The 27,526-nt window shown below is 44.7% G+C and overlaps 1 protein-coding gene across 1 annotated transcript in view; it reads right to left on the bottom strand.

Annotated features, from left to right (window-relative positions):
* The window catches only part of fat2 (FAT atypical cadherin 2), an 85,126-nt gene extending 58,893 nt beyond the window's left edge, over positions 1–26,233 (bottom strand). The window contains exons 1-6 of the mRNA XM_034543573.1: positions 25,986–26,233; positions 11,157–14,417; positions 9,715–10,026; positions 4,829–4,887; positions 2,050–2,376; positions 587–794 (exon numbers count right to left, since the gene is read on the bottom strand). Of these exons, the coding sequence (XP_034399464.1) occupies positions 587–794; positions 2,050–2,376; positions 4,829–4,887; positions 9,715–10,026; positions 11,157–14,403 (4,153 nt within the window). The 5' untranslated portion in view covers positions 14,404–14,417; positions 25,986–26,233. The remainder of the gene's footprint in view (positions 1–586; positions 795–2,049; positions 2,377–4,828; positions 4,888–9,714; positions 10,027–11,156; positions 14,418–25,985) is intronic.
* Between the last annotated feature and the right edge of the window lie 1,293 nt (positions 26,234–27,526).

Genomic DNA, 27,526 nt, shown 5'->3' with positions numbered 1-27,526 from the left:
GTGGAAGTCTATAAGAAAGTGATTGTGCGGCGTCTCTACGTCACTCCAAATAGTCGAAATATGGTAATTTACGTTTATAGGTTGAACAAAAAAAAAAAGCCAAGATGGCGACGGCAAGAATCGACGAAACTCGAGGCTTCAAAACATCCGTCACACAAACCAATCAGCGATATATAAACTTCCTATATACAGTCTGTGGTTTAAGCGTCACAACGCTGTGAATTGTGGGTATTTACCTCAGGCGAAGGGCTCAAAATGTGGTGAGAGAGCACTGAAGCCCTGGAGGTTGAGAACGTGTGTCTGTGAGACCCAATACGCTGAACGTCAGATGTAATTAATAAACATGTTGTTTTGTTTCTTTTCCAAAAACGGAGGAAGAAACTCGTTGAAATGAAAGTCGTTGTCTTCTTTGAGAAATCGTTACTCATTTGGATGATGCTTGTTTTTCATCAGCGCTTGAAGCTCGTTGGAAGCGAAACATCTTCCGATCAATACCAGCGCCTGAGTGTGTGTGTGCGCGTGTGTGTGAGTGTGTGTGTGTGTGTGAGTGTGTGTGTGTGTGTGCGTGTGTTCACTTCCCCCTCACCTGTGATATCGAACCACCTCTGCCGATGCGTCTCCGTCACGATGATGCCCACCATGTGAGTGACGGGCTCCGTTTCCATGACGGCGAAGGCGAAAGGGGGTTCGTCGAACGCGATTGGCTCGGCGGAGGGCGGCGGGCGGGCGATCCACTCGATGTCGAGCCTCGCCGTGGACGAGCGCGGCGGGATGCCCCGGTCTGTGGCTTCGATCTGGAAAAGAGACGATCGTTTAAATGACGGGCGTTTCTTTTACTAAAAATAGAGAAACTGTCCAATTTATGTAGAGTTTTCCTCCGGTTCGTGGTTCTCATTCCTCAATCAGGGTCATTGATTTGTGGGTAAAGAGTGGAGGATCGGTACCTCACGGGGTACAAAGGTAACTTGTACCTCGCGAGATACAAAAGGTAACTTGTACCTCGCGAGATACAAAAGGTAACTTGTACCTCACGAGATACAAAAGGTAACTTGTACCTCGCGAGATACAAAAGGTAACTTGTACCTCGCGAGATACAAAAGGTAACTTGTACCTCGCGAGATACAAAAGGTAACTTGTACCTCGCGAGATACAAAGGTAACTTGTACCTCGCGAGATACAAAAGGGAACTTGTACCTCGCGAGATACAAAAGGTAACTTGTACCTCGCGAGATACAAAAGGTAACTTGTACCTCGCGAGATACAAAAGGTAACTTGTACCTCGCGAGATACAAAAGGTAACTTGTACCTCGCGAGATACAAAAGGTAACTTGTACCTCGCGAGATACAAAGGTAACTTGTACCTCGCGAGATACAAAAGGTAACTTGTACCTCGCGAGATACAAAAGGTAACTTGTACCTCGCGAGATACAAAAGGTAACTTGTACCTCGCGAGATACAAAAGGTAACTTGTACCTCGCGAGATACAAAGGTAACTTGTACCTCGCGAGATACAAAAGGTAACTTGTACCTCGCGAGATACAAAAGGTAACTTGTACCTCGCGAGATACAAAGGTAACTTGTACCTCGCGAGATAAAAAAGGTAACTTGTACCTCGCGAGATACAAAAGGTAACTTGTACCTCGCGAGATACAAAAGGTAACTTGTACCTCGCGAGATACAAAAGGTAACTTGTACCTCGCGAGATACAAAAGGTAACTTGTACCTCGCGAGATACAAAAGGTAACTTGTACCTCGCGAGATACAAAGGTAACTTGTACCTCGCGAGATACAAAAGGTAACTTGTACCTCGCGAGATACAAAAGGTAACTTGTACCTCGCGAGATACAAAAGGTAACTTGTACCTCGCGAGATACAAAAGGTAACTTGTACCTCGCGAGATACAAAAGGTAACTTGTACCTCGCGAGATACAAAAGGTAACTTGTACCTCGCGAGATACAAAAGGTAACTTGTACCTCGCGAGATACAAAAGGTAACTTGTACCTCGCGAGGTACAAAGGTAACTTGAAATCAGAGTTCCGGACACCGACCGTGAGAATGCTGTAGTTCCCCGGCCAGAAGTCGCCGTGCGACGTCACGGCGCCCGTCACGGCGTCGATCTGGAAACCCCCGTCGTCCCCCTCGTCGTCGTCGTCGTCCAGGATCCCGTAGGTCACCGCGGCGTTGGAGCCCTCGTCGTCGTCCCGGGCAACCATCCTGCACACCTCCCGCCGGCCCGCCCGCCGCCGCCGCTCGGGCAGCCGGACGTGGAAGAGCTTGTCGGTGAACTTCGGCTGGTTGTCGTTGGCGTCCAGGACCCGGATCACCACGGTGGCGGTGGAGCGGAGAGGCGGGGATCCGTTGTCGGAGACGATCACCTGACGAGTTCAGAAGAGGGAGCGTCACGATGGCGTCACTTTATACAGCGTGTATAAATTACATAAAGTAGTGTGTATAAATATCACTATTTATACACGATAATGAAAGTATTCTTTCCTCAAATATTTATACAGAATAATGAAAGTATTCTTTTCTCAAATATTTATACAGAATAATGAAAGTATTCTTTCCTCAAATATTTATTTATACACAATAATGAAAATATTCTTTCCTCAAATATTTATACAGAATAATGAAAGTATTCTTTCCTCAAATATTTATTTATACACAATAATGAAAGTATTCTTTCCTCAAATATTTATACAGAATAATGAAAGTATTCTTTCCTCAAATATTTATACACAATAATGAAAGTATTCTTTCCTCAAATATTTATTTATACACGATAATGAAAGTATTCTTTCCTCAAATATTTATACACAATAATGAAAGTATTCTTTCCTCAAATATTTGTTTATACACAATGAAAATATTCTTTCCTCAAATATTTATACAGAATAATGAAAGTATTCTTTTCTCAAATATTTATACAGAATAATGAAAGTATTCTTTTCTCAAATATTTATACAGAATAATGAAAGTATTCTTTTCTCAAATATTTATACACAATAATGAAAGTATTCTTTCCTCAAATATTTATACAGAATAATGAAAGTATTCTTTTCTCAAATATTTATACACAATAATGAAAGTATTCTTTCCTCAAATATTTATACAGAATAATGAAAGTATTCTTTTCTCAAATATTTATACACAATAATGAAAGTATTCTTTCCTCAAATATTTATACAGAATAATGAAAGTATTCTTTTCTCAAATATTTATACACAATAATGAAAGTATTCTTTTCTCAAATATTTATACACAATAATGAAAGTATTCTTTCCTCAAATATTTATACACAATAATGAAAGTATTCTTTCCTCAAATATTTGTTTATACACAATAATGAAAATATTCTTTCCTCAAATATTTATACAGAATAATGAAAGTATTCTTTTCTCAAATATTTATACAGAATAATGAAAGTATTCTTTCCTCAAATATTTAAACACAATAATGAAAGTATTCTTTCCTCAAATATTTGTTTATACACAATAATGAAAATATTCTTTTCTCAAATATTTATACAGAATAATGAAAGTATTCTTTTCTCAAATATTTATACACAATAATGAAAATATTCTTTCCTCAAATATTTATACAGAATAATGAAAGTATTCTTTTCTCAAATATTTATACAGAATAATGAAAGTATTCTTTTCTCAAATATTTATACACAATAATGAAAGTATTCTTTCCTCAAATATTTGTTTATACACAATAATGAAAATATTCTTTCCTCAAATATTTATACAGAATAATGAAAGTATTCTTTTCTCAAATATTTATACACAATAATGAAAGTATTCTTTCCTCAAATATTTGTTTATACACAATAATGAAAATATTCTTTTCTCAAATATTTATACAGAATAATGAAAGTATTCTTTTCTCAAATATTTATACAGAATAATGAAAGTATTCTTTTCTCAAATATTTATACAGAATAATGAAAGTATTCTTTTCTCAAATATTTATACACAATAATGAAAGTATTCTTTCCTCAAATATTTATTTATACACAATAATGAAAATATTCTTTCCTCAAATATTTATACAGAATAATGAAAGTATTCTTTCCTCAAATATTTATTTATACACAATAATGAAAGTATTCTTTCCTCAAATATTTATACAGAATAATGAAAGTATTCTTTCCTCAAATATTTATACACGATAATGAAAGTATTCTTTCCTCTCAGCTCTATATTCTTTTCTTTCTGTCGTGCTCTCACATACTGTCAGAGCTTCCTTTCCTTAATCAAAAACTCTCATCTCGCTCCGTTGATTGCTGTGAAAACTTAATCCACAGAGGAAAACTTCACATACCTTTTGTAGTTTCTTCAGACAGAGGATTTGGGATTTTAGGGGTCAAACCACTGATTACAAGGTCAAGAATGAAAGTCGGCGTGTGAGACATTCGTGTGCTGGTAATATTCTGTAAAATTACTTTTTTTTTATAGTATCTGGCGTGGGTGGAATTATTTTATGGTCTCGAAGAAAGAAAAAAAAAAAAAAAAAGGGCAACGGTGCAGCCCAACTTCTCTCGTAGCTGCAATGCATTCTGGTCCACCGTTCCTCAAAGGGCTACATCTTCAGTCATCTGTTAAACCCGCCGAGACCGACTCAAATATCCAGACTGGACTTTTTGCGTTTTTTTCAGCACGAGAACAAACACCCAAAAAAAAAAACAAAAAAAAAAACAGCCTTCAGAACTTATCGTTCTTGCATCGTTTTTTTTGTTTTTTTTTTAAATCGGATGCAGAACTCCAGGATTTGTTTTGTCGTCTCCGCATCGACCACGAAAGACGTTTACGAGAGACTCACCTCGACGCTGTGTTCGGGTTTAACCTCCCGGTCCAACGGCGAGAGGGTGCTGATTACACCTGCACACACACACACACACACACACACACACACACACACACACACACGGGAAGAGAAAAAAAACAATATTGTTAGTGAGAGGCTCAGTGGTGGGAAGTGATCTAATTACACCTAAACAAACAAACAAACAGGAGGTGAGGAGTGTCGGCGTGTCTGTTGTTGTAGGTGCGTCTCACTGGAACAGAGCCGAGCAAAACACATGGTGGTTTATGGATGTTGTTTCTGCTGCTGCTGTTGTTGTTGTTGTTGGTAAAGGTGTGTGTGTGTGTGCGTGTGTGTGGATGTCATCATCAACAAAAGAGCTGAACAAACAAATATATATTAATAATGACAATAAATGAATGAGATATGATTTCGACAGTAATAAAAATAAAATTTACAAAATAAAATGTAAATAATAAAAGATAGTATCGCAGGATGACGGTGACGGTGGGTGAGCGGAACGTCCCGGCAAACCGCTCACCGGCGTGGAATCGAGGCGTGAACGCTGGCGGCCCGACGGGTTCCTCAAGACAGTTGAAACAACACTACTGTGTAACTACTACTGTGTGCACATTCTTCCCTCTGATTAATTACACGGATCACGTCTGAGTGGTGAAAGACGGCGACGGCGACGTCCCCCAACGACGACGACACCTGTAGCTTCAGCCCTTCCGATTGTCATTTTGCACGTGCGGCTATAATTTTCACCACTTTTTCCGGGCGCGACGCTATGTAACAATTAGAATTTGGACAATTATTATAATTAATATGCTGCCTTCAAAGCCACCGGATGGCAGTCAGACAACAGAGATGTTTAGCCCGCTGATCGTGGGAAGACGCTTCGTTTATAACTCAACAGAAACTAAAAATAATAACTACTTAAAATCATCCAGTCTTTCACCAACTCTGGTTTGTTAGATGTGAAAAGAAATAGACGTTATAATAAGATAAAAGAAAACGTTAATTTTACCTGGCTGATCAATGTGAATGATATTGATTAATAAAAAGAATGAATAAGTTAAAGATATATTAAAAAAAGAAGGCATCACCTTTAAAATGTCCTTTTTAAAAAAATTTAATTTATTCATTAATTATTTGTATAGAAAAATAGAGATTTGTGCAATATTTATGTGCACCCTCCTATTTCTATCAGTGTTTTGTTGTTTGTTTGTATTGGTTAGGAGGAGGTGAAGGAGGCCTGCAGGAGGAGGTGTGGGAGCTTCTCGTTTAAGGGCCTGAAAGACCCCGCTGAGGGTCATCCGGGCCCGTTTTACGACGTCCCTGGGACAGGTGTGTGTGTGTGTGTGTGTGTGTGTGTGTGTGTGTGTGTGTGGGGGGGGGGGTGCATTAGAAAGCGTGTTTTTGTCATTAGCGGACGTGGGAATCAGCGGAGAAGCCGAGTCTCTCCCTCGATGCCGCTTTGCACTCACTTGGTTCTCCTACAGCTGCTACTTCACGTCTTTGTATTTCTTTTACAGCTCAGTGAAGCCGGTCCAAACCAACGTCCTTCAGAGACGTCTTAAAAAACCCGATGGGGCTTTTCAATGAAGCGCAAACACGACAAGACTGCGAGGAAGCGGTCCAGATTCACCGGGGGGGGGGGGGGGGTTTAGATGGGGGATTTGAACCCCCGCCTAATGCACCCCTAATTGCATGAAGCCCCCCCCCGTAGGACTTGAGGTGCCCCTCGCCATCGCTATCTGATCCGATCTGAGATCGTCTGCCCGACTTACAACAAAAAGCTTATATTTATCTGATCGCTGCCACGTCTGAGTGGATCAACTTCCTCTCGGGGAGCTCACTCACTTAAAAACGTAGAGTTGAACGGCCGTGACGCAAACAGAGTTGAGCACAAAGATTTTGCTCTCTGTGGTACAACAAACAAACAAAAAGGTAAAAATAAGTGTGAAGCGAAGAGGCTGGAGATGCTCTGGAAATCCTGCAGAAAGCAACACTGTGCAGGAATTCAAGGATAAAAAAACGCAATAATTTGAGGAATTTGCAGAAGCAAAACGCTAATAACGATTTGGGCCCATTCCTGCCTCCACTGGCCTCGCTAACAGCACATAATGCGCCCCCCCCCCCCCGCCCACCCCACCCCCCCACACACACTCCTTACATAACCAGAGAAGCCGAATTCTCGGGCATCTTCCTGATAATTTGGCGCACCCTTTGCTCCGTGCACCGACCTGTCGTCGAAGCCATTGAACAACTTGTAAAAAACTTTAAAACTTAAAAAAAAAGATCGGACTGGATTTATTAACCGATTGGACCGGACACGATCCCACGCCGCTGAACATTAATCAACTACTTATTTAAAGTGTAATCAAGTAAAGGCACGCTGCAGGACGGCAAAAGCTTCGTCAGTAAATATTTTATTTTTTAAAAACCTGCATACAGCCGTGAGTCATGTTCGTCCTGTCGAGGCACGAGAGGTTTCAACAATACCAGTCACCTGCGTATTAGTAATAGTGGGTTCATTTGTGAAAAGAAGACAAGGTGGGTCATGTTTATGGAGAGGAGGTTTCTACACGGCAATCTCCCTCGTTTACGCCATTCCACGAGCACCGATATCCAACTTCACTTGTCAAAGACAGTTAAACTTCTTTAAGATTAAAGGTTAGATCACCTGTGAGAATATCACAGTATCCTCTAGGTGGGTTTTTTTGTACCCTTTTGTCTTTTGATTTAAACTGCACGGCCTAAAAAAGTATGTGGACGCCTAACGTAATACCAATATGTGGCGTTGAGGTCCAACACTGGCGTTTAACGGCGTCTGGCTTCTTCCAGTTCAATCCCAAAAGGCGTTGGATTGGTTTGAAGTCGGGGCCAGTAAAGCAGGCCAGGCGAGTTCTACCACACCAAACTGGGAAAACAATGTCTTCATGGAGCAGGAACTGTCAGGTTGAAACCAAAGAAATAGAGTAGGAGTAGAAAGGACAGTCTCTAACCGATGACAGTTCCTTTCCTTTCTACTACCAGTGTAGCATTAAAACATGGTGCAATAAGCTAGCTAACTAGCTAACTATTTGGCTACTTAGCTAGCATGCCTATCCCACCAGTCTTCAATGCTACACTGGTTAGACTAAATGAACCAAGCAGCAGGTCGGATCTAACGGTGCCTCCAAGTCGATTCCCCGCGAGCTAACTAGCTAACTAGCTAACGAGCTAACTAGCCAGCCCGCCGTGTCCGGAGCTGCGACAAAAATTAACAACACTTGCTGAAACATTAAGATTTCCCTTTGGGGAAACAGACCAAAGTTTCTTTTGATGTTAACAGCAAGAGTTCATGTAATTTGAGTGTTTCAATCGTCCAATATAAAAAAAAATAATAATAAATGTGGTTTTAAAGTTTCTTCTCACATTTTTTTTTTTAAAGTTTCTTCTCACAAGTTTTTCCTTTGGTTCGTGTCATTTAAAAAATAAAAATTTAATTATTCATTCCTAACTTTTGAGGAATCAGAATAAAGAACACAGTTCACTGGCTTTCCCTTTTCGGGTCACATACATCCGAAATACCTCCTTCTACAGCCGAGGCAAAAAGTGTGCACATACACACATATACACACACACACACACACACACACACACACACACACACACACACACACACACAAAAACAACTCCTTTTTCAACCAAAACACATTTTTCATCCTGCCCAGCTTGTAAAGCTCGACCACATGAATATCAAATACACCTGCCTTTACAAGAAAAAATAAGCAGTTTTAATGGTGTTTTTCAACACCTCCCGTGCTCCCTCCTGCCTTTGTGTGACGTCTCTCCGTGAAGCAGAACTCGTCCTCCTCCCGCCAGTAATCCTTTGATACGCTGGCCCTCGGGGTGTGGACAAACACCAGCGCTGCCTGGAGATTACAGAAAGAGGACCCGGGCTTGTAGCCGCTTGTAGCGTCGGGAGCTAACGCCGCGCCGATTTGCCTGAACATCAAAGTCCAGAGCAGATGACTCAGTTGCAACTGTCAAAGAGGAGCACGCAGATACCTGAGGGGGGGAGTGGGGGGGTTTACAGGCCTTTTTTTTTCTTTCTGATATTTCAGTTTTTGCTCCAGAAATCCTTTTAGACCACAGATGAGTGAGTTTGTGAGTGACTTCTTAAGGGTTTTTTCTCATTATGAAGTTTCAATTTCAGCCGTGTCCCCTTCGTGACACAACCCAGGACCTGCATGGCTCTGCTCAGACTTGCAACAGTACATTAAGACATATCAACCATTTTTTTTAAAACCCCCCGACACCCCCCCCCCCCCCCCCCCCTGGTGGGAAATAGCTCTGTTAGGTTTTTACAGCTACAGGAATACCCCTTGAATCAGAATCTAAATCTACAACTGGGGCACATGGCGACATGTGCAGGTCCTCCAGATGTCTTATGTGCACGAGGGGAGTTTGAATAAAAGTGTAAATCAATCAAAACGGAGCGAGTTGCTTATAACTCTGTCCAAATTGCTCGTGAAAGTGGAGGACGACACTTTGCCGGCTTATCCAATTACGTCCCCCATCCCAGATTAACAATATATATCCGCCCCCGGCCGTAAAAAAAAAAAAAAGCCTCAATCCCGTGTTTTTTCGGGGGTGCTGAATCATCAAATATCTGCAATATCTGTCACGCAGCTCAAGGGCAGCAGGCAGATATCACGTGTTAGTCCCTGAACAATGAAATCCTCGCTCCGAGCAGAATGTCTTTCAGTAAAATACTAAAAAAAAATGTAAATAAAAATAAAATATGAAGTGCAATACAAGTGGAAACCAGTAATATTACCACAGGTGATTGTTCTGCATGTTCGATGGAGACATATTGTGTTTTCAGTGGACAACATTTCTGCTTCAATTACCCGTTTGGGGATCCACGGCGAACAACGTCCGATGAGACTCAGGTATCAGGTAGGACAGCTTCCCCTCGGAGGACGTGTCCGCGTCCGCCGCCGTCACCTGGACGACGGACTCGACCCTGTCCAGGTTCTCCAGGACGGACGCGAAATACACCGGCTGAGAGGGCTCCGGAGCGTTGTCGTTGACGTCCAGGACCTCCAGGAAGACGTGAGTCCAGGAGGTCAGCGGCTCGGCACCCAGATCGGTGACGTGCACGGAGAGCCAGTAGTGATGCTTCGCCTCGCGGTCCAACGCCTCCGTTGTACGAATCACACCTGAGAGGGCGGGGAACGAGGATTACCTGCTTGGATACGACAGTCTCCACGTGTGAACAGCACACCAGTGTTCACTTGTTTCAAACTGCTGCTGCTGCCGCGCCTCCGGGAGAAATCACTTATCGTTTATTTATAATTCTTTATATTTAATAACTGTAACCACCCCAGAGGGAATATCAATCACAAGCTGAAGGTTCCTGTTTGCATTATTTGTCTGGAATGGTGCCCAAAGGCTCGGCAGCATGACACATTTTTGTTGCCAAAACTTAAGGAGAATACCTCTAGTTTACAAGAAGTCAAATGCCACAGGGGAAGTTTTGGTGTGCTGTGTAAATACTGTGTGTGTGTGTGTGTGTGTGTGTGTGGGGGGGGGGGGTCCACTTGTGTGCACACAGTTTCGTTCAGAAGCAGTTTTAAATGTGGATACCCTGAGGAAGCTTGTTATTGAGAGGCGGAAATTGAGAAACCACCTTTAAACGTTGCAGAGGAAATTACCGTTTACATTGCTGTAAAGGTGTTGATGCGTGAACATGGTGTGAGTATCTCATTGTGCTGTTTCATTTAAAATCATGGTATTCATGCAGACTCCGTCTGAATCTGACCTTTGACCTGCTTAGTGCTACTTAGAATAGTACTGACATACACAGATCTGGTGGAAAAGGTCATTCTTGACCTTGGAAACAACAGTTGTCTAAACAATCTCACCGCAAGGTCCATTAATAAGCGCAGTTTCATGTGTTTTCAATCATAGCTTTGTCCAAGTTGTCATGGAAATGTAGAGTTTGCGTTGACTATTTGATTTTAAGGACTTTAAGGACTGTTTCCTAGGTTAAGTAATGATCCGTGATTTTAAAAAATCATATATTTAGAGAAAGTATCTGTAATGATGAGCTGTATAAATACAGCGTTATTTCTTGGATGAGATCGGTAACGTCATTCATTCATAATTATGAATGACTTTCAGGCTGTTTGCAGACTTTTAAAACAACACACAGGAATAAAACCAATCTGTGTCTGGTTTACGAGCTCCATAAGCAAACAAGTGCACCACAAACAAGGCACCAGCAGAGAGATAAGGATCGGCTGCGGGATGTACAGGATGCAAAAAGGCCCAAAACCAGTGTTTTTACCTGTTTCCTCGTCAATGGTGAACACTCCAAGACCGGAGCCTTCTTTGATGTGGTACCGGACAACTCCATCTCTGCCCAGGTCCTTGTCTGAAGCCGTCAGTGTGACCACGGAGGTCCCCACCGCTGCGTCCTCCATCACTCCGGATTCATACACAAACTCCGAGAACACGGGCCTGTGGAGGTTCTCGTTGACATCCAGGACCTGGATCTCCACAAAGCAGGAGGAGGAGAGGGAGCGAGGGAGGCCGTGATCGACGGCCCGGACCGTGAGGTTGTAAACCGGCCGCCTCTCAAAGTCCAGCTCGCGTTCGAGGATCAAGGCGCCTGTGGAGGAGTCCAGGTGAAAGATCCCGCCTTCTGTATTCTTGAGGTTGTAGGTGACGAGGCCTCCGCCGCCCAGATCCAAGTCGACGCTCTCGACCCACACCAGGAGGGCACCCACGGGAACGTCCTCGGGAACCTTAATTTTGTAAACTTTGGGTACAAACTTGGGCGGGTTGTCGTTCACGTCTTGCAAAACCACCACAAGGTCAACCGTGGAGAACAACTGGGGGCCGAGTTGGGCTTGGTCTGTGGCCGCGATCCGGAGGTCGTGCCTGGGCGAGGTCTCTCGATCCAAACCGCTCGTCACGGCCACCTCGCCGGACACCTCGTCGATTCTGAACGCGTCGGTGGACGTCAGCAGGGAGTACAGGACGCTCCCGCTGGACTCGACATCGGGATCTATGGCGCGAGCCGTGAAGATGACGGAGTCCACCTCCGTGTTTTCCGGCACCCGTACCAGATACCTGGGCTGATCGAACGCGGGAGGATTGTCGTTGACGTCCACGACGTTCACCGCGACGAACTTCCACGCGGATCTCCGTGGCGTTCCCAGATCGTAGACGGTGATGTTCAAGATGTAGAACCCTTTGCTCTCTCGGTCCAACGGGCAAACTAACCGAAGGTCGCCGGAGAACACGTCGATGAAGAAACAGCCGTCCTCGTTCCCGCTCGATATGGCATACACCAGCTTACTATTAAAGCCGGTGTCCGTGTCCGTTGCCTTGAACTGAATTATGGTGGAGTTCTGCGGGTGGTCCTCCATCAGGTCGATCGAAACCGGGAGGCTCGAGTCAAACTTGGGAGAATGACGGTTGGTGATGTGAACATCGGAGAACTGGTCTTCCTCTTGATTGGTAAAAATGGGTTTGATGGACTCGATCAGCTTGTCCGTCAGCTGTTGGAAGATGCCCGTTTCCTGGCAGCGGAGCGTCACGTCGTCGCCCCGGTTGGTGACAGTCACCCTGACGAGCGACGCCTCGGAGAAATGCTTGCCGTCGGTGGCCACGACCCTCAAATTGAACGCACCCTCCCGCAGGGGAATCGGCTGCTTCAGGGCGACGGCTCCCGACACCGAGTCGATAGCGAACACTTGGAGCTCGTTTCCCGACTCGATGACGTACCTCAGCTGCTGCAGCTCATCCACGTCGATGGCCGACAGATTGGCGATGGTGCGTCCCGCGGGAAAATCTTGAGGTATGGTGGCGTTGCAGCCCACCCTCTCAAACAGAGGGAGGTTATCGTTGACGTTGTTCAGGGTTATCGTCACGGGGCATTCGCTGACCTGACTGAAAGGGCTGCCGCTGTCCGAGGCCCAGACTCTCAGGTGGTACCGCCGTTTCATCAGCTCGTAGTCCAGGTGTTCGGAGGTAGAGATGACACCCGTGAATGGGTCTATTACGAAAGGTAAGGGCCCCGCGTTCGCGATGGCAAAGGTCACAAAGCCGTTTTTTCCTTTATCTCGGTCTGTGGCGGCGACTTTCAAAACACTGCTGCCCACAGGGGCGTTTTCATCCAGGGCGGCCTGGTAGGAGGTGCGGCTGAACTGAGGGCCGTTGTCGTTTTCGTCGGTTATCTCGATCACCACATGGGTCTCGGCGTCGCCGTGGTTAGCCACGACGTCAAACTCGTATCGCTCCTTTCTCTCGTAGTAAAATCTCTCCGTCGTTATGATAATTCCGGTTTGGGGATTTATTTTGAATTTAGTGCTGTCCGGGTTGTTTTTAATACCGAAGGTAACGTTGTAAGGTACCGCGGTGACCGAAACCTTAACCACGTGAGTTTTAGGGGGTGAGAACTCACTCAGGGTGACGATGTAGGTGTCCTCCAAAAATGCCAAAGAGCTGTGATGATAGGCCGGAACGTGGATTAGCGTAATTGGAGAGAGTAAACTCGGGAAGCTCCTGTCTTTAGCTTGAAGGGACAGATTCAACCCAAAAGGAGACCAGATAATCCTCTTTGTAGAGATCACTTGGAAGTCACTACCCTGCACGCCTAAAGGGATTATCTCAAAACACTTGTGTGGATCCCCTCCAACAATATTTAGGGATTCCACAGGCTTAACTCCTGCCTCCACGTGGACATCGATAGTTATTTTGCCATCTGTGGATACCACGGGTCTGAGGGCGGGTTTGATAACCGGAGACCCCGCGGACGTCTTTTGGACGTTTATCGTAACCCTGGCGACGTTACCGAATTTTTGAACGCCGGATATCTTCTTTGTCCGGTCCTCGGCTAAAACCGTGAGATCGTACCTCGTCGTTCGGGTGCGATTGAGCTTCTTGACGAGGCTGACCGTGCCCGTGAAAGGGTCGACGGCAAAAGGATGAGCTCTGCTGGTGAACAGGTAGTAAAACTGAGCGTTGCTCCCGATGTCGGCGTCTGTAGCGCTGACCCTCACCACACTTGACTTAACTGGAGTGTCCTCCCTGATGGCCTCGTTGTACGAGGCGGGGTAGAAAAGAGGCTTGAGGTCGTTGGTGTCAAGCACTTTGACCGACACCTTCGTCTTCGCCTGGAAGTCAAAAGTGTTTTCTGTCGCCGCCACCGTGAGAGTGTAAGCGTCCCTGACCTCCCGGTTGAGCTGTGCCGAGTTACTGCTGCGCGTTTTGATCCGGAGGAAGCAGAAATCTCCGACCTGAACCGCCACCGCTTGGAAAAGGCCGTCGTCGTCGCCCGAGACGACGTCGTATTCGATTTGCCAGAACGGGTCGGTCACCTCGATGCCCATCTTCACCGGCGTCTCGACGAACGTCCGCGGGGCGGAGTTCTCGTTGATAGTGGCGTTGTAGAGATGATGCGTGAACCTCAGCGGCGAGCCGTCTTTTCCTTTTGCCACGCTCCCCTGACACCTCGCCACCTGCAGGAGGACCGACGCCAAAGTGAGGAGAGCTGATCCTAAAGCTGCCATCTTCGGCACGTCCATGAAGATCCTCAAACCTGTAGAAGAGGAAAGAAAGAGACGATTCAATACCTGATGAATATACGGTAAACCAGGAAAAGACCAAAACACTTATCTTGTCAACGCAGAAAAATGTAATACACAACTAATCCTCGTAACTACACATTTTCTAAATAGAAACCAATCATTAGCCCGTAAGCTGCAAAAATAATACAAAATGGACACATTGACACAACAGCAGAGGGGAGGCCTGTGGCGAAGGTATCCAACTCCTGCCCCAACTTGCCTTCACCGAGGCACATTGTTTCAGCAGCACAGCGTTGCCTCCGAGCTCTTGCAGACAGGCGGCGGCTCAAAAAGCCTTCCCCATAATTATTCCTCTGGTGGCCAAATATTAGCTAAAAGTACTCATCGAAATTACTACTTCTAAGCCTTTGTCATCACGGAGCGACGAGAAGGGATTTGTAGTTTGATGACTCAATATTGTGCGGATGACAGTGTAAACGGCTGGATGTGTGTCTGAGCCGCCGCCCACTGCCGTGTGTGTGTGTGTGTGTTTGTGTGTGTGTGCACTAGACGTCCCTGAAGGCATCCGCCACCAAACTGCTGCTTTCATAATCAACAAAAGGATCAAGATCCCAATTTCAATATCTGCGTTTACGAGGGAGACTCGACCAGAACACCGAGGATGAATTTAGATCACGAGCCGCAATTAAGTCGAAGCGCCTCAAATGAAAAAAAGAAAAACACACACAACCGTGACCGTTTCAGACATTAACATTGCTTGTAAAAACATTTACTGAATGCTCCATTTAATTAGACAGGCAGTTCTTTAAAGGGTTTTTCCAAACGTGCATAAAATAAGTTCTGAAAGGGGGGTACGCTCAAGTTTATTTAGAGTTTTACTGCATTTCTTTTCATTAAAAGCGCCTACAAAGTGTCCTTTTAAAGGTTTAGTCTCACAGCAGATTGAATAATGAGGAAATGGTCTCATCATATATTCCCTTTGATCATATCTATGTATTAATCAGTGTTATTCATACTTCAGCGCTACGGTGGCATAACCGATGCCATCAGGATTTAGCATTCTCTGTTTACCTGTGTGCAGGTACGGCGATCGCCCCTCAGACTGATAGCGGAAAAAGAACAAAGCGGAGAGATATTTGAGTAACGTGGGAATTGAGTTGAAAGCATCGTGCAAAGACGTCCGTTTATGTTTTCAAGGGACACGTCTTAAAACTTAACCTCATTAAATGAGAAACACTTTGGGAAAGAAACTGGACTTAGGGGGCAGCAAATAGTTTCTCACAAACACAAACAGCAGATCGGGGTGGACGGGACTTTTCGCCAAGGAGAGCGGTGTTCGTGTCCCACGTGAAACCAAACGTAACGTAAACTTATTCAGCCCCAAACACGCAGTAGTGTTTTTCCCCCGAAACGTATACGTAATTAGGAATGCAGTTTATTAAAATGGCAAAAGAGCCACAAAATGATACACGTTGATATGAGATTACGTGGAAACGTGGATATGAAACGTATTATCTTTGCTTCGGGAACGTTGAGATTCTGTGTTTTTGCAGAAAAGCGCACAAATGCCAACTTATTTGTTATTGTATTCGTGCGACTTGTGTCGACACATGCTGGAGGGTGCATGTTCCCCCCCCTGCATGTGGATTCCATGAAAACGTCGAACTACACGAACTAAGGTGAGCCGGGTCGGACTGGGGGGGGGGGGACCAGACCGAGCTGGGTCAGGTTTCACGACGACGCCTCGAGACCGACAGCAGAGAGGACCGGAGGCCAGAACCTTCACCGCCACTCTGCCCGGAGCTGAAGGAGCAATCGGGAACAATCTGGGCTTTTTGTCTTCTTCTTTTTTTTTTCTCACTCCAACGCAATAAATCAAGCTTGTTTAGATAGTATCATGAAAGAGAATCTAAACCTCCCCCCATGGTGGAGGGCATTAGGAGTCCTAATGAACCACACAATAGGAGGGAAAGGTGCCTCCGTGTTGTGGAGCAGTGGCTGCCGGTGTCGTACATCATATCTCAGGCTTGATGCGGGTTTTATAACGACGCCCTGAGCGCTCCGGGTCTCCAGGTAGACTGGCGCTGGGGGCTTCAGTGGAGGGTGACAGGTATGCAGGGGGGGGGGGGGGGGGGGGGTTATCTCCAGTTAGGGCCACTTGGTGACAGGTAATCAGATTACGACAGTCCCGTGGTCACTATTTGGGTTTCGCAAGTGATTTGAGGCAAGTAATAATTCAAAGTCTTGAGACAGATTTTCTTATCCCTGTGGACGAGGTCAGTTCACACCAAATTGAGAAAAGATTTTTTTTAAATAAACATCACATAATAGTTAAAAAAATAAAACAGAATAATCTGCACAGAGAATCTGTATGTGTCGTTTTTTTTTTTAACGTTTTCTTTTAAAAAGACATTCTAAATAAGTGTTAGAAACACAAGAGTCTGTATCAAGGCCATCGGATCCTTTTGTTTCCGAGGACTCACCCAATTTATTTACACCTGACCCCCCGGAGAGTGTGAAAGGGATGCGGTTTAAATTGCTGAATGTTTTATCATGCAACGCTTGTCGGAAGCGGTGCATGTAACATCCGTTTTCTTAGTGAAATGCACCCAGAAAATCACAGTTAACTTTTTTACTTTGGGTTTTTTCTTTATGCACACAGTCAAACACATATTTCCTGACACCGTACGTCACCTGTCCAATGTACTCATCAGTTCAAGGAACAGATTAAGGCCTTTAAAGTAGCACGAGTAGTAGTTTTGTGCTTTAAGAAGTATTACAGTATGCACTAAAAACAAAAAAACTAAAGAGTGAAAGAACATTCGTCTTATTGGAAGACATTAGATGACCCGGTTCTCTTAAGGTGAGGACGCAGAGCACCGAAACACCATTTGGCATCGTCGTAACTCAAAAAAGGAGGAAACAGAGGCTGAAATTTAAAAAAAAGAAGACAAAATCAGCAGCTGACGAACCAGAGGAGCTGCGATGGAAACGGGAGATGAGGACGGATTACGCGAAAACACGGAAATGTGATTCCTTCCATTTGTATCCGGTGAACGCCGTCGGACGTGTAACGAGTCCCACAAATCAGCATTACTCGCCTCACCGTCTGCCTGCATGCACAGGGAGCTACAGTGGAAGTGAAAGTCTCTACGTCTGTTCCTGACTATGAATTGGATGAAAACAGATTTGCGCTTCGGTGGCTCTTGAATGGCTCTTGGATGTCTCTTAAATGGCTCTTAAATGGCTCTTGAATGGCTCTTGAATGGCTCTTGAATGGCTCTTAATTGGCTCTTGAATGGCTCTTGAATGGCTCTTAATTGGCTCTTAAATGGCTCTTGAATGGCTCTTGAATAGCTCTTAAATGGCTCTTGAATGGCTCTTAATTGGCTCTTGAATGGCTCTTAATTGGCTCTTAATTGGCTCTTGAATGGCTCTTGAATGGCTCTTAATTGGCTCTTGAATGGCTCTTGAATGGCTCTTGAATGGCTCTTGAATGGCTCTTGAATGGCTCTTAAATGGCTCTTGAATGGCTCTTGAATGGCTCTTAAATGGCTCTTGAATGGCTCTTAAATGGCTCTTGAATGGCTCTTGCATATATGGCATTACTATTGTTGTAGTTTGGGCTTTCTTGAAGAAATTGCTACTTTCTTTATTCTTGTTGTTCCGGGTTTGTACTCGTGGTTAAATGCACTTATTGTAAGTCTCTTTGGATAAAAGCGTCAGCTAAATTAAATGTAATGTAAAAGTTCACCTTTGTATTGCATGCTGGACTTTCTGTATATATATATATATATATATATATATATATATATATATTATTTTTTTTGAATGAAAAACGTGACTTTCTACCACAGACACGACTCCTGCTGACAAGTATTTATTCCGTCCACACATCCAACACTGCAGGGCGGAGACCTGCGGCCACTGCTGCTGCCGCCGAGGTCAGGTCGCACATGCAGGTTACACACACACACACACACACACACCTTTCTCCCAGTGTGTGTGTGTGTGTGTTCCAGGTAGCAAACCTGCAGCCACACGTCGAGCCCCCTCCCCCCCCCACCCCATGGCTCCCCCCCACAGACGGTGTGAAGCCGACTGACCTCGTTATTGTCTCTCACAGTTTTTTATCACAAGTCAGGGGAGCTGTGGGTTTTCTCGCCCCCCGTTTCTGTGCTGCAGGCTGAGGCCACAGAATCACGTCTTCATGGAGAGTTTCCAGCAGAGCGGAGCGACATGTCAGTAGGATGATATAGATCAGGTCCATTGTATCAGCACATGTAGGTCTTTGAACTTACTTGTTGAGGTGAAAAGCACCGTGCACTCGTCGATTTTAAAGATTTTAGTCTATTTTGCTTCCATAACATGTCTCCTTTCAGACGAGTGGATTGAAAAATACACATTTAGTTATTTATTTTACTACTTTGTTGGTTTGTAGATTTATGGATAAATCTAAATAGTGTAAGTAATCAAGTTGTATTTCTTCGCCCTGTTCCCCTGCAGTGTTTTTTTTAAATGTCTGTTAATTTAACAAAAAGCTCTTTTCCTCAGACAGAAATCTCCACTTCCAAACTTTAAATATATTCTGAAAGTTTCTACAGAGGGGTTTGTTCACATGACATTCACGGCATATTACAATGTTTTATTATATTATTATTTTTTTTCACGTCTGTAGAAAGTATTTTCTGGATTCATGGAGCAATACGAAGAGATGTTAAAAATTCCCTCTGGAAAAACTTTTGACTCTAAATATTTCATTTTTAAAAAATTTCATTTTTTCTGGCAAACTGGCACATATTTTAATATTTTAACATCTTTTTCTGTATTTGCACACATTTTTCAGAAAGTGTGCAAATACAAAAAAAAAGAAGATTTTTCTCAAAGTGAGTAATGAAAACCTGTCATGACGACATCTATCAGTTAAATATGTGTTACCCTATTCGCGCCTCAAATTATGTTCATTTATATTTGCAGCTATTATTTATGATGATTTACTGTTATGTGGGTTTATACTTGACTCGAGAGGTTAAAGCCCCCCCCCCCCCCCCTCCTCTCATAGGTACCCAGAGCACCGCGTACCTTTGGATTTATAGCTCAGTGTCCGGCGTCACCACTAAAGAAGGTTTTGGAGTGAAAGGAGAAAACCACTGAGACTCATCTTCATCATCATCTACCAGCATCAGAAAAACATGTGGCAAAAAACCCCATAAAAAAGCATATCCTGCCACAGAAATACCATCTCCGACAACCGAAATGTAACATATTACATATTAATGTCTCAAATGACAAAATCAGTGTGACAACAAACAGAAAAACACTCCAACGTAACGTCTTAGAGACGCATAAACATCCTTCTGACGAGTGTTAAACCTTGAAGTTAAAGAACATCTGGAGCCGCTGACGGATGGATGTCGGACGCCGAGTCCAAGGGGGCGGGACTTAGTAGAAAAAAGGTCGATTGCCTCATACCTCGCGTTTTTTCTTCTTCTTCTTCTTCTTCTTTCATTTCCACGCTAAAAAAGTTTAAAATCAAGAAGGAAATGGCGCCGTCTACTTACTCATCCGTCCTGCATGTCAATTACTTTTCTCTTTTGTTCAACTGCACGTAGCGTGAAGCTAGTCACCCACTTCCTGCGCGTCGACTGTTGCAAGACGGGACATGTTGAATCACGGATCCGTATAGCTGCCAATCTGGCTTTTGTAAACCCCGGGACGTTTAAAAAAAAAAAAAAAACAGTATTATTATTAATATTATTAGGGGGGCGGGCAGGAGAGTGTGGGTTTGATCTGACAGAGCCTACAGCACACAGCAGGCCCGGTAATTATTATCTCCAAATGTTTGCACAAAGGCTCCTCACCAGAAGAAAGTGGTCTTATACAAGGGAATTAAAGGATTTCAGGTTTTTTTTTTTCCTCCACTGAAAACTATACACTATTATATATCCCCTCCTGTTCATTCATCCCAGCGACCTGTTTCCTGTCCTTTCTGTGCGGTGATCACACCCTCGATCTCCAGAAGAAAAGAACGCCGGGATTCAGTTGAAATGTAATATCCGAGGCGTTTTCCAAAAGGGAGCAGATGGAGCGACGTCGAAAAGGGGAAACTCGTCTTCATTCCGACGCCGAACGCCATCGATCGGCACAGACTGCGGTCCTGTGGTGTGCAATGTATAAAGTATATTTCTAACGCTGGCGTGGCTATGAGTATTAATGAGGAATTTAATGACGAATGGAACTGAAAGCTCAGGAATAAATATAGTAAGTAGGGCCTTTCGTTCCAAGAAAAAAAAAAACCTTCACGAGTTTGTTTTAAACTCATTTATAAAAGGATTTATGCAGGCTAACAAATGTATTACGACGTCACATTAATTATTATAAAAGATATTTCACCATGGGTCCGTTGTAACAAGTCATTCATTCAACTATTTTTAATAAATAAAAATGCATACAAAAACGTCCCGATAGCTGAACTTCATTATAAATATGGAGCGTCGCGACGACACGTTTTCCTCCACGTGCAACCGAACTTACTCTCAGGCTACTTCTCATTTGCATAAGTGAGTTCGATTTCCTCCCCCCATTCATAAAAAAAATAAATAAAAAAACTCCATTAACATCCACCGTCGGTGCCTTGATGCAATCTAACACGGTAATGAGTCTGTGCTGCGGTGTTAAGCCGTGATGGATGGAGAGGCTTCACTCCATGTCACTCTATTAAGCGCTCACTCTTTACCTGGGGGGAATAACACCCCCCCCACCCCCCCTTAATTTGTTGACTACGAAGCACAAATGATGTTTAAATAACTCACGAAATGTCACATTTGACACATTTTGCCACGGCGACGGTGTGAATGCAGGCAGCCCCATTCAGATGAAAGGTCGATTTCCAAAGACTCCCGGTGTGTGTGTGTGTGTGTGTGTGTGTGTGTGTGTGTAGCATTAAAAGTCCTCTGGGGCTCCGGAGAAGTGATGAGCGACAACAATCAGAGCGCCGCGCCGTGTTTTAGAAAAACTGGTCAAGTGGCAAATAAATGAGGCTCAAGTTTTCTGAAAGTTCAGGAAAAAGAGGAAACATGAAGTAGTTGTCTGTGAAACATCTTCACACATTAAAGTCCAATTAACAGCGTGAGGTGCCCGACAACACACGGCAACTGATTACATGTGACTTTTGTGTTGTTTATTTCTTTTTCGGGGGGTGGGGGAGGGGCCACGTTTTCATATTGTCCATTTGAAAATACTTGGAAAAACATCCACTGAGAATTCACCTATTTGTGTGGGTCACATAAACACGTGCACGTGTCTATGTGAGACGTGCACGTGTCTATGTGAGACGTGCACGTGTCTATGTGAGATGTGCACGTATCTCTGTGTGTGTCTATGTGAGACGTGCACGTGTCTATGTGAGACGTGCACGTGTCTATGTGAGACGTGCATGTCTATGTGAGATGTGCACGTGTCTCTGTGTGTGTCTATGTGAGACGTGCACGTGTCTATGTGAGACGTGCATGTCTATGTGAGATGTGCACGTGTCTCTGTGTGTGTCTATGTGAGACGTGCACGTGTCTATGTGAGACGTGCATGTGTCTCTGTGTGTCTATGTGAGACGTGCATGTGTCTATGTGAGACGTGCATGTGTCTATGTGAGACGTGCACGTGTCTCTGTGTGTCTATGTGAGACGTGCACGTGTCTATGTGAGACGTGCACGTGTCTCTGTGTGTCTATGTGAGACGTGCACGTGTCTATGTGAGACGTGCACGTGTCTATGTGAGACGTGCATGTGTCTATGTGAGACGTGCATGTGTCTCTGTGTGTCTATGTGAGATGTGCACGTGTCTATGTGAGACGTGCACGTGTCTATGTGAGACGTGCATGTGTCTATGTGAGACGTGCACGTGTCTCTGTGTGTCTATGTGAGACGTGCACGTGTCTCTGTGTGTATCTATGTGAGACGTGCATGTGTCTATGTGAGACGTGCACGTGTCTGTGTGTGTATATGTGAGACGTGCATGTGTCTCTGTGTGTCTATGTGAGACGTGCACGTGTCTCTGTGTGTCTATGTGAGACGTGCACGTGTCTGTGTGTCTATGTGAGATGTGCACGTGTCTCTGTGTGTCTATGTGAGACGTGCACGTGTCTCTGTGTGTCTATGTGAGACGTGCACGTGTCTGTGAGACGTATCGTTTTCAGACTAGAAGCAAAGATAAAAGGCAGCTAATGTGTTCATCAGATGGGGTGTGTGGTGTATGTGTGTACGTGTATGTGTGTATGTGTGTGTGTGTATGTGTGTGTGGTGTATGTGTGTGTGTGCGTGTTTGTGTGTGTGTGTGTGTGTGTGTGTGTGTGTGTGCGTGTTTGTGTGTGCGTGTGTGTGGACGGGGGGTTGATGGGGGTGCGGAGTGCATTTTTAGCTGAAGCTAAACACTAATAATATGATATTATTAAACCAGGTCGAGGTGGGGGGGCGCCTCCACTGTAAAACGCTGCAGGACCCCCCCCCCCCCCGGATCATCTTTAACGCATGCCTGCTCCAATCAGCCGACTCCTCCTGAGTCCTGCCAGACCACCGTGAGGGAAAAGAAAGTCTCAGGCCGGCGTTTTGAACGATGGCGTTGACATTCAAATTAGAAAAAGAGAAGAAAGAAAAAAATAATAATAATCTAGGCGTTCGGCACGGATGATTATGAAACATCAGGTCAGAGGTTGGACGGGACGAGGCCTCCATCATCCTCCCCCTCTCCTTCCTCCCCCTCTCCTTCATCCCCCTCTCCTTCATCCCCCTCTCCCTGATAGGACTCACTCTCATTTATGGAAACTGCCTCCCAGCGCTCTGCTCGCCTCTCACTTTATTACTTTTCTTTTTCCCTGCGTGACTGTTGTCTGTGCTTAACGACTCTGACCCTTGACCTCCGTTCTACCCATTCTTCCGAATTAACGCATCGGGGGGGGGGGGCCTGAACTCATTATCCAGGCACATTATTTGAATCAGAATCGGACTTTGACGAACTTTATCCACGTTACTTTAAATCTGGGCATTGAAGCTCTCAATTTCTTCATTCTGCATTTAAAAAGAGGAAAAAAAAGGAACCGTTAAACGGACTCGAGGACTTTTTAAAAATACCATCTGCAGAAACCGTCCCACGCCTTTCAGATCAGACCTCCTGGGTTACGTAAGAGCGGGGTTACGATGCTAACACCCCCCCCCACCCCCTGGCTCGGAGAGGTTCAGGGGTGTTAGGGGAAGGGGCGCGGCCTCTAACCCGACCTCTCTCGACCCCCCCACAGCGTGACGACCGGGACTTGGAGGCCTTCAGCTGCTCTGGTCCGGATCTACTTAGCCCTCTGCAGGTCTACGGGGGGGGGGGGGGGCTAATGTTTGGGGGTTCGACATCAAGCTTTGATATTTCTCTTCCTGCCTACAAAGAGCTGAACCAGCCAGTTGAATAACTCAAAGTGAGGCGGCATCATATCGTATAAAAGTCATATAAAAAACAAAAATACAATATGGCCGTAACGCAGCACCATTCAACGGTCCCACGGACATAATTCGACCGATGATATTAAAGAGAAGGATGCCTCGGTGCAAAAGGGAATCACAAGAGGAGAAAAATGTACATGCGAATATCACCTACCAAAAAAAACAATATAGTAAATCAATACTGTGCTCTAAAGATATAATGGAACAGTGGCACGTTGTAGATAAACTGTATTAAACTAACGTGCCAGTTTGTGGACAATAAATCTAAAAATCTTTGATGAGACTTGAAAAAACTAACTTTGCATTTGGACTTTACTTGTTTAACCCTTTAAAGATTGTTTAATAAAAATAGAACAACTGCATTTGTATGAAACCATTGGACTGGCCCTTTCGGGAAGCCCCGCCCTCCAGCTGTCAGGGCTACGTTACCAGGGAGCCCACACTGTCACTAACTACACCTCCATGAAGGAAATGCCATCTAATTTCCAGAGAGAAACAGACTGAATCGTCTACACATTTCAAATCCAGTAAATCAAATGGATTCAGGAGTGAAAACAGGCTGAAAAGATGAAGATAGAAGCTGCAGATCGCACTGCGTCGGAGGAGGCGGGGCTTAGCGAAGGGCGAAGTACCCGCTTATCAAATGATTCATATCGTGTGTTCTTACAATACGACAGACTGGGTTTTTTTCCATGTATTTTTCTTGGCCTTTGCAGCGGGTCATGGAAGGGGATTTGGGTGTGTGGGGTGTGGGGGGGGGGGGGGGGGGGGGGGGGGGGGGGGGCAGTGGTGGCAGTTAAACTGCCCCTCCACACACACACACACACACAAAGGGTCACTCAGGCCTCAGAGCAAATACCATAATTACAGGGAGGGTCAGAAATGCCATTATTTACTCTAATAGAAGGGTTGGTTTGGACCCGGCCGCATGACGGGCGGTTGATGAAGTGGGTAGACCTTTAGGGGGGGGGGGGGGGGGGAACAGTGCAGGCAATTAAACACTCGGTGAGTCTTTTAATTGCTCGAGGGGTAATATCCATCCATCCTTTATGAGGGGCAGTTCCATCCATCTCCAACTCCTCCAGAAACAGACGTGGAAGCAGCGATGTCGTAAACGAGGCTCGGCTTTTGCCAAATTTACCATCAGATCTGTTTTTTTTAATAAAAAATTCTTTATATTTCATCATAAACCTTCCAAACACTTCACACGTCGGGGGGGGAAACTCAAACTTAATCCTACGTCAACAACCTACGCCGTCTGATCACACATAAGGCATTCCTCCATGGTGCTAAAAGAAACAATTATATGCCCTAAAAATATATATATACCCCCCCCCTCCCACACCCCCCTCCCAGTATGTCCTCAGGCAAACTCTCAGGTCAAAGCGGTGGTTTTCCTTTTCACCTTGTTTACGAAAACAACCACCTGCGTGTCGCTTTCTGTGATAGAAAGTCACCCTTTAAATTGAGTAATGAATGGGGTCAGTTCCTTTAAGGGTCATCGTGTTGCCCATCAATCACACAAACGCCATCATCTCCATTTCATACTGAGGGGGGGGTCGACAGTCAGTTAAAAGATACATTTGGGCACATGCGTCGCTTTGAAAAGATTACGATTGAGCAATTTCACCACACACACACACACACACACACACACAAGGCAGCTGCGGTAGGAAGGTTAGGAGAAAGGGAGGGACGCCTCCACCAAAAAGAGCTCCGCTGCGTGCGTTGACATGCGCCTCCAACCTCCACTGTCAGAAACCTCCATGGAACAACGCACACATTCTCTCTCACTCACTCTCACACACACATTTTCTTTTTCCCTTTACTGACTTTTGCTCCACTGATTCTCAAAAGGCAACGTAGAAACACACACATGTGCACAGTGTTGGGAGCATAATGTGCAACAAGAAAAACAACTTCATTATCTCTCTTGATTTGTGCGTCCTGAGAAAAAAAGTTTGGCACTTCCACTGTTTATACACACACACACACACACACACACACACACACACACACACACACACTCCGGGGCCGTGTTTGGTGATGATTAATACTAAATAGTGGCGCCCACAGTAAACGGCAGCGGGAGGGACTCACCTCGAGGTCCAGGTAGGCGACTCCTCCGGGAATATCCCTCTCTTTGCTCCCCCCGGCTCACACTTGGGGAACTTTAAAAGTCCTTCGACGGGACGGCAACGACCGCTGTAGTCCCATGGTGCTTTTGGTGGAAAAGAGGATGAACAGAAAGGAAAGGAGAGAACACGCGCACACACACACACACAGACAGATGTCAGCGTGTGCGCTTCAACTGCTGCTAACTTCAACTTCAGCGCCGTCAAAGTGCTGCTGAGGCACCTCAACACTCCCTCAGGAGTCCCATCTCCACCCACTTCTCACACTGTCCCTCCTCTCTGTGACACACACACACACACACAACTTCTTCCATTTGCCCAGATTGTGGGCTGTGCTCCCCCCCCCCCCTCCCCTCTTGCCTGTGGGCTCAGGCCTTTGGGCCTTAGCCAGCACTGTGCTTCTAGGGTGTGTTTATCTTTGTGTGTGTGTGTGTGTGTGTGTGTGTGTTGATAATGCACATATCTCTGCAATATGTTAGTAAAATGTTATTAGATTTAATTCAGAACCTTTTCATTGAAGCGAATACTTTGCTGACAATTTGTTATATAATAATAATAATAATAATATAATAATAAATGCAGCAACTAGATGCAAGAACAAATTACTTCAGTTATTGGTATAAGAACAAAGCAAACCACATGTACCACACACACACACACACACACACACACACACACACACACAGCTGATTAGCCACATGTGAAGTCGACGGCTTTGTCTAAAAGCAGCGAGTTAAATTAAATGTTTTTTATTATCCGTTGGAGAAATCTCCTAATTGGGAGGGAAAGGTCTCAAATGAGCAGTTTTTAAATCTTAAAGCTTAACGTCCACGCGAATAATTACCTGGTGAATTATCTCTGAATGGGGGGAAAAACTCATTAAAAAAAACACACGTTTCATATTCACTGGCTAAAAAAAAACAAAAAACACAATAAACACACGTGGACAAACTGAACCTTAAAAAGGGGGCCCAACTGTGACCTGCATGGAGCTCTGAGGGCAACCAGCAGAACCAGCAGAACCAACAGAACCAACAGAACCGCAGCAACAACATACAGACACAGAAAGAAACCCACTTATTTACTTTGTGGTGGACGAAAGAGAAAAGCATCTTTCCCACACGCTGCAAGCTGGAACCAGAACATTGTTGATTATCAACCAGCATCATGTACAATACGTAGAGATTTGAGCTTTTTGATGAGTGAATTACTGCACGTTGTCGTGGTAATAACAGTGTGTGTGTGTGTGTGTGTGTGTGGGGGGGGGGGTAATTAGCTGCTTTGGCTTTCTCAGAGCTGATGTTGTGTAAACGCCACAAATAAACAGCAGCCTAACCCCCCCGGGGGCCGTGGTGAGGAACAAGAGGGCGAGCACAATGCGTCTAATCTCTGGAGCGATCGCAGCTGATTTAAGAGGTAATTTACGTCTTATCAAGATTTAATAAGCAACTTTGTATATATATATATATATATATATATTTTAAAACAAACACCGACACACCAGCG

Source organism: Cyclopterus lumpus, chromosome 10, assembly GCF_009769545.1.
Source record: "Cyclopterus lumpus isolate fCycLum1 chromosome 10, fCycLum1.pri, whole genome shotgun sequence".
NCBI lineage: Eukaryota > Metazoa > Chordata > Actinopteri > Perciformes > Cyclopteridae > Cyclopterus > Cyclopterus lumpus.
The sequence above is the reverse complement of the archived record's forward strand: the minus strand, read 5'-3'. Positions and strand labels throughout refer to the sequence as shown.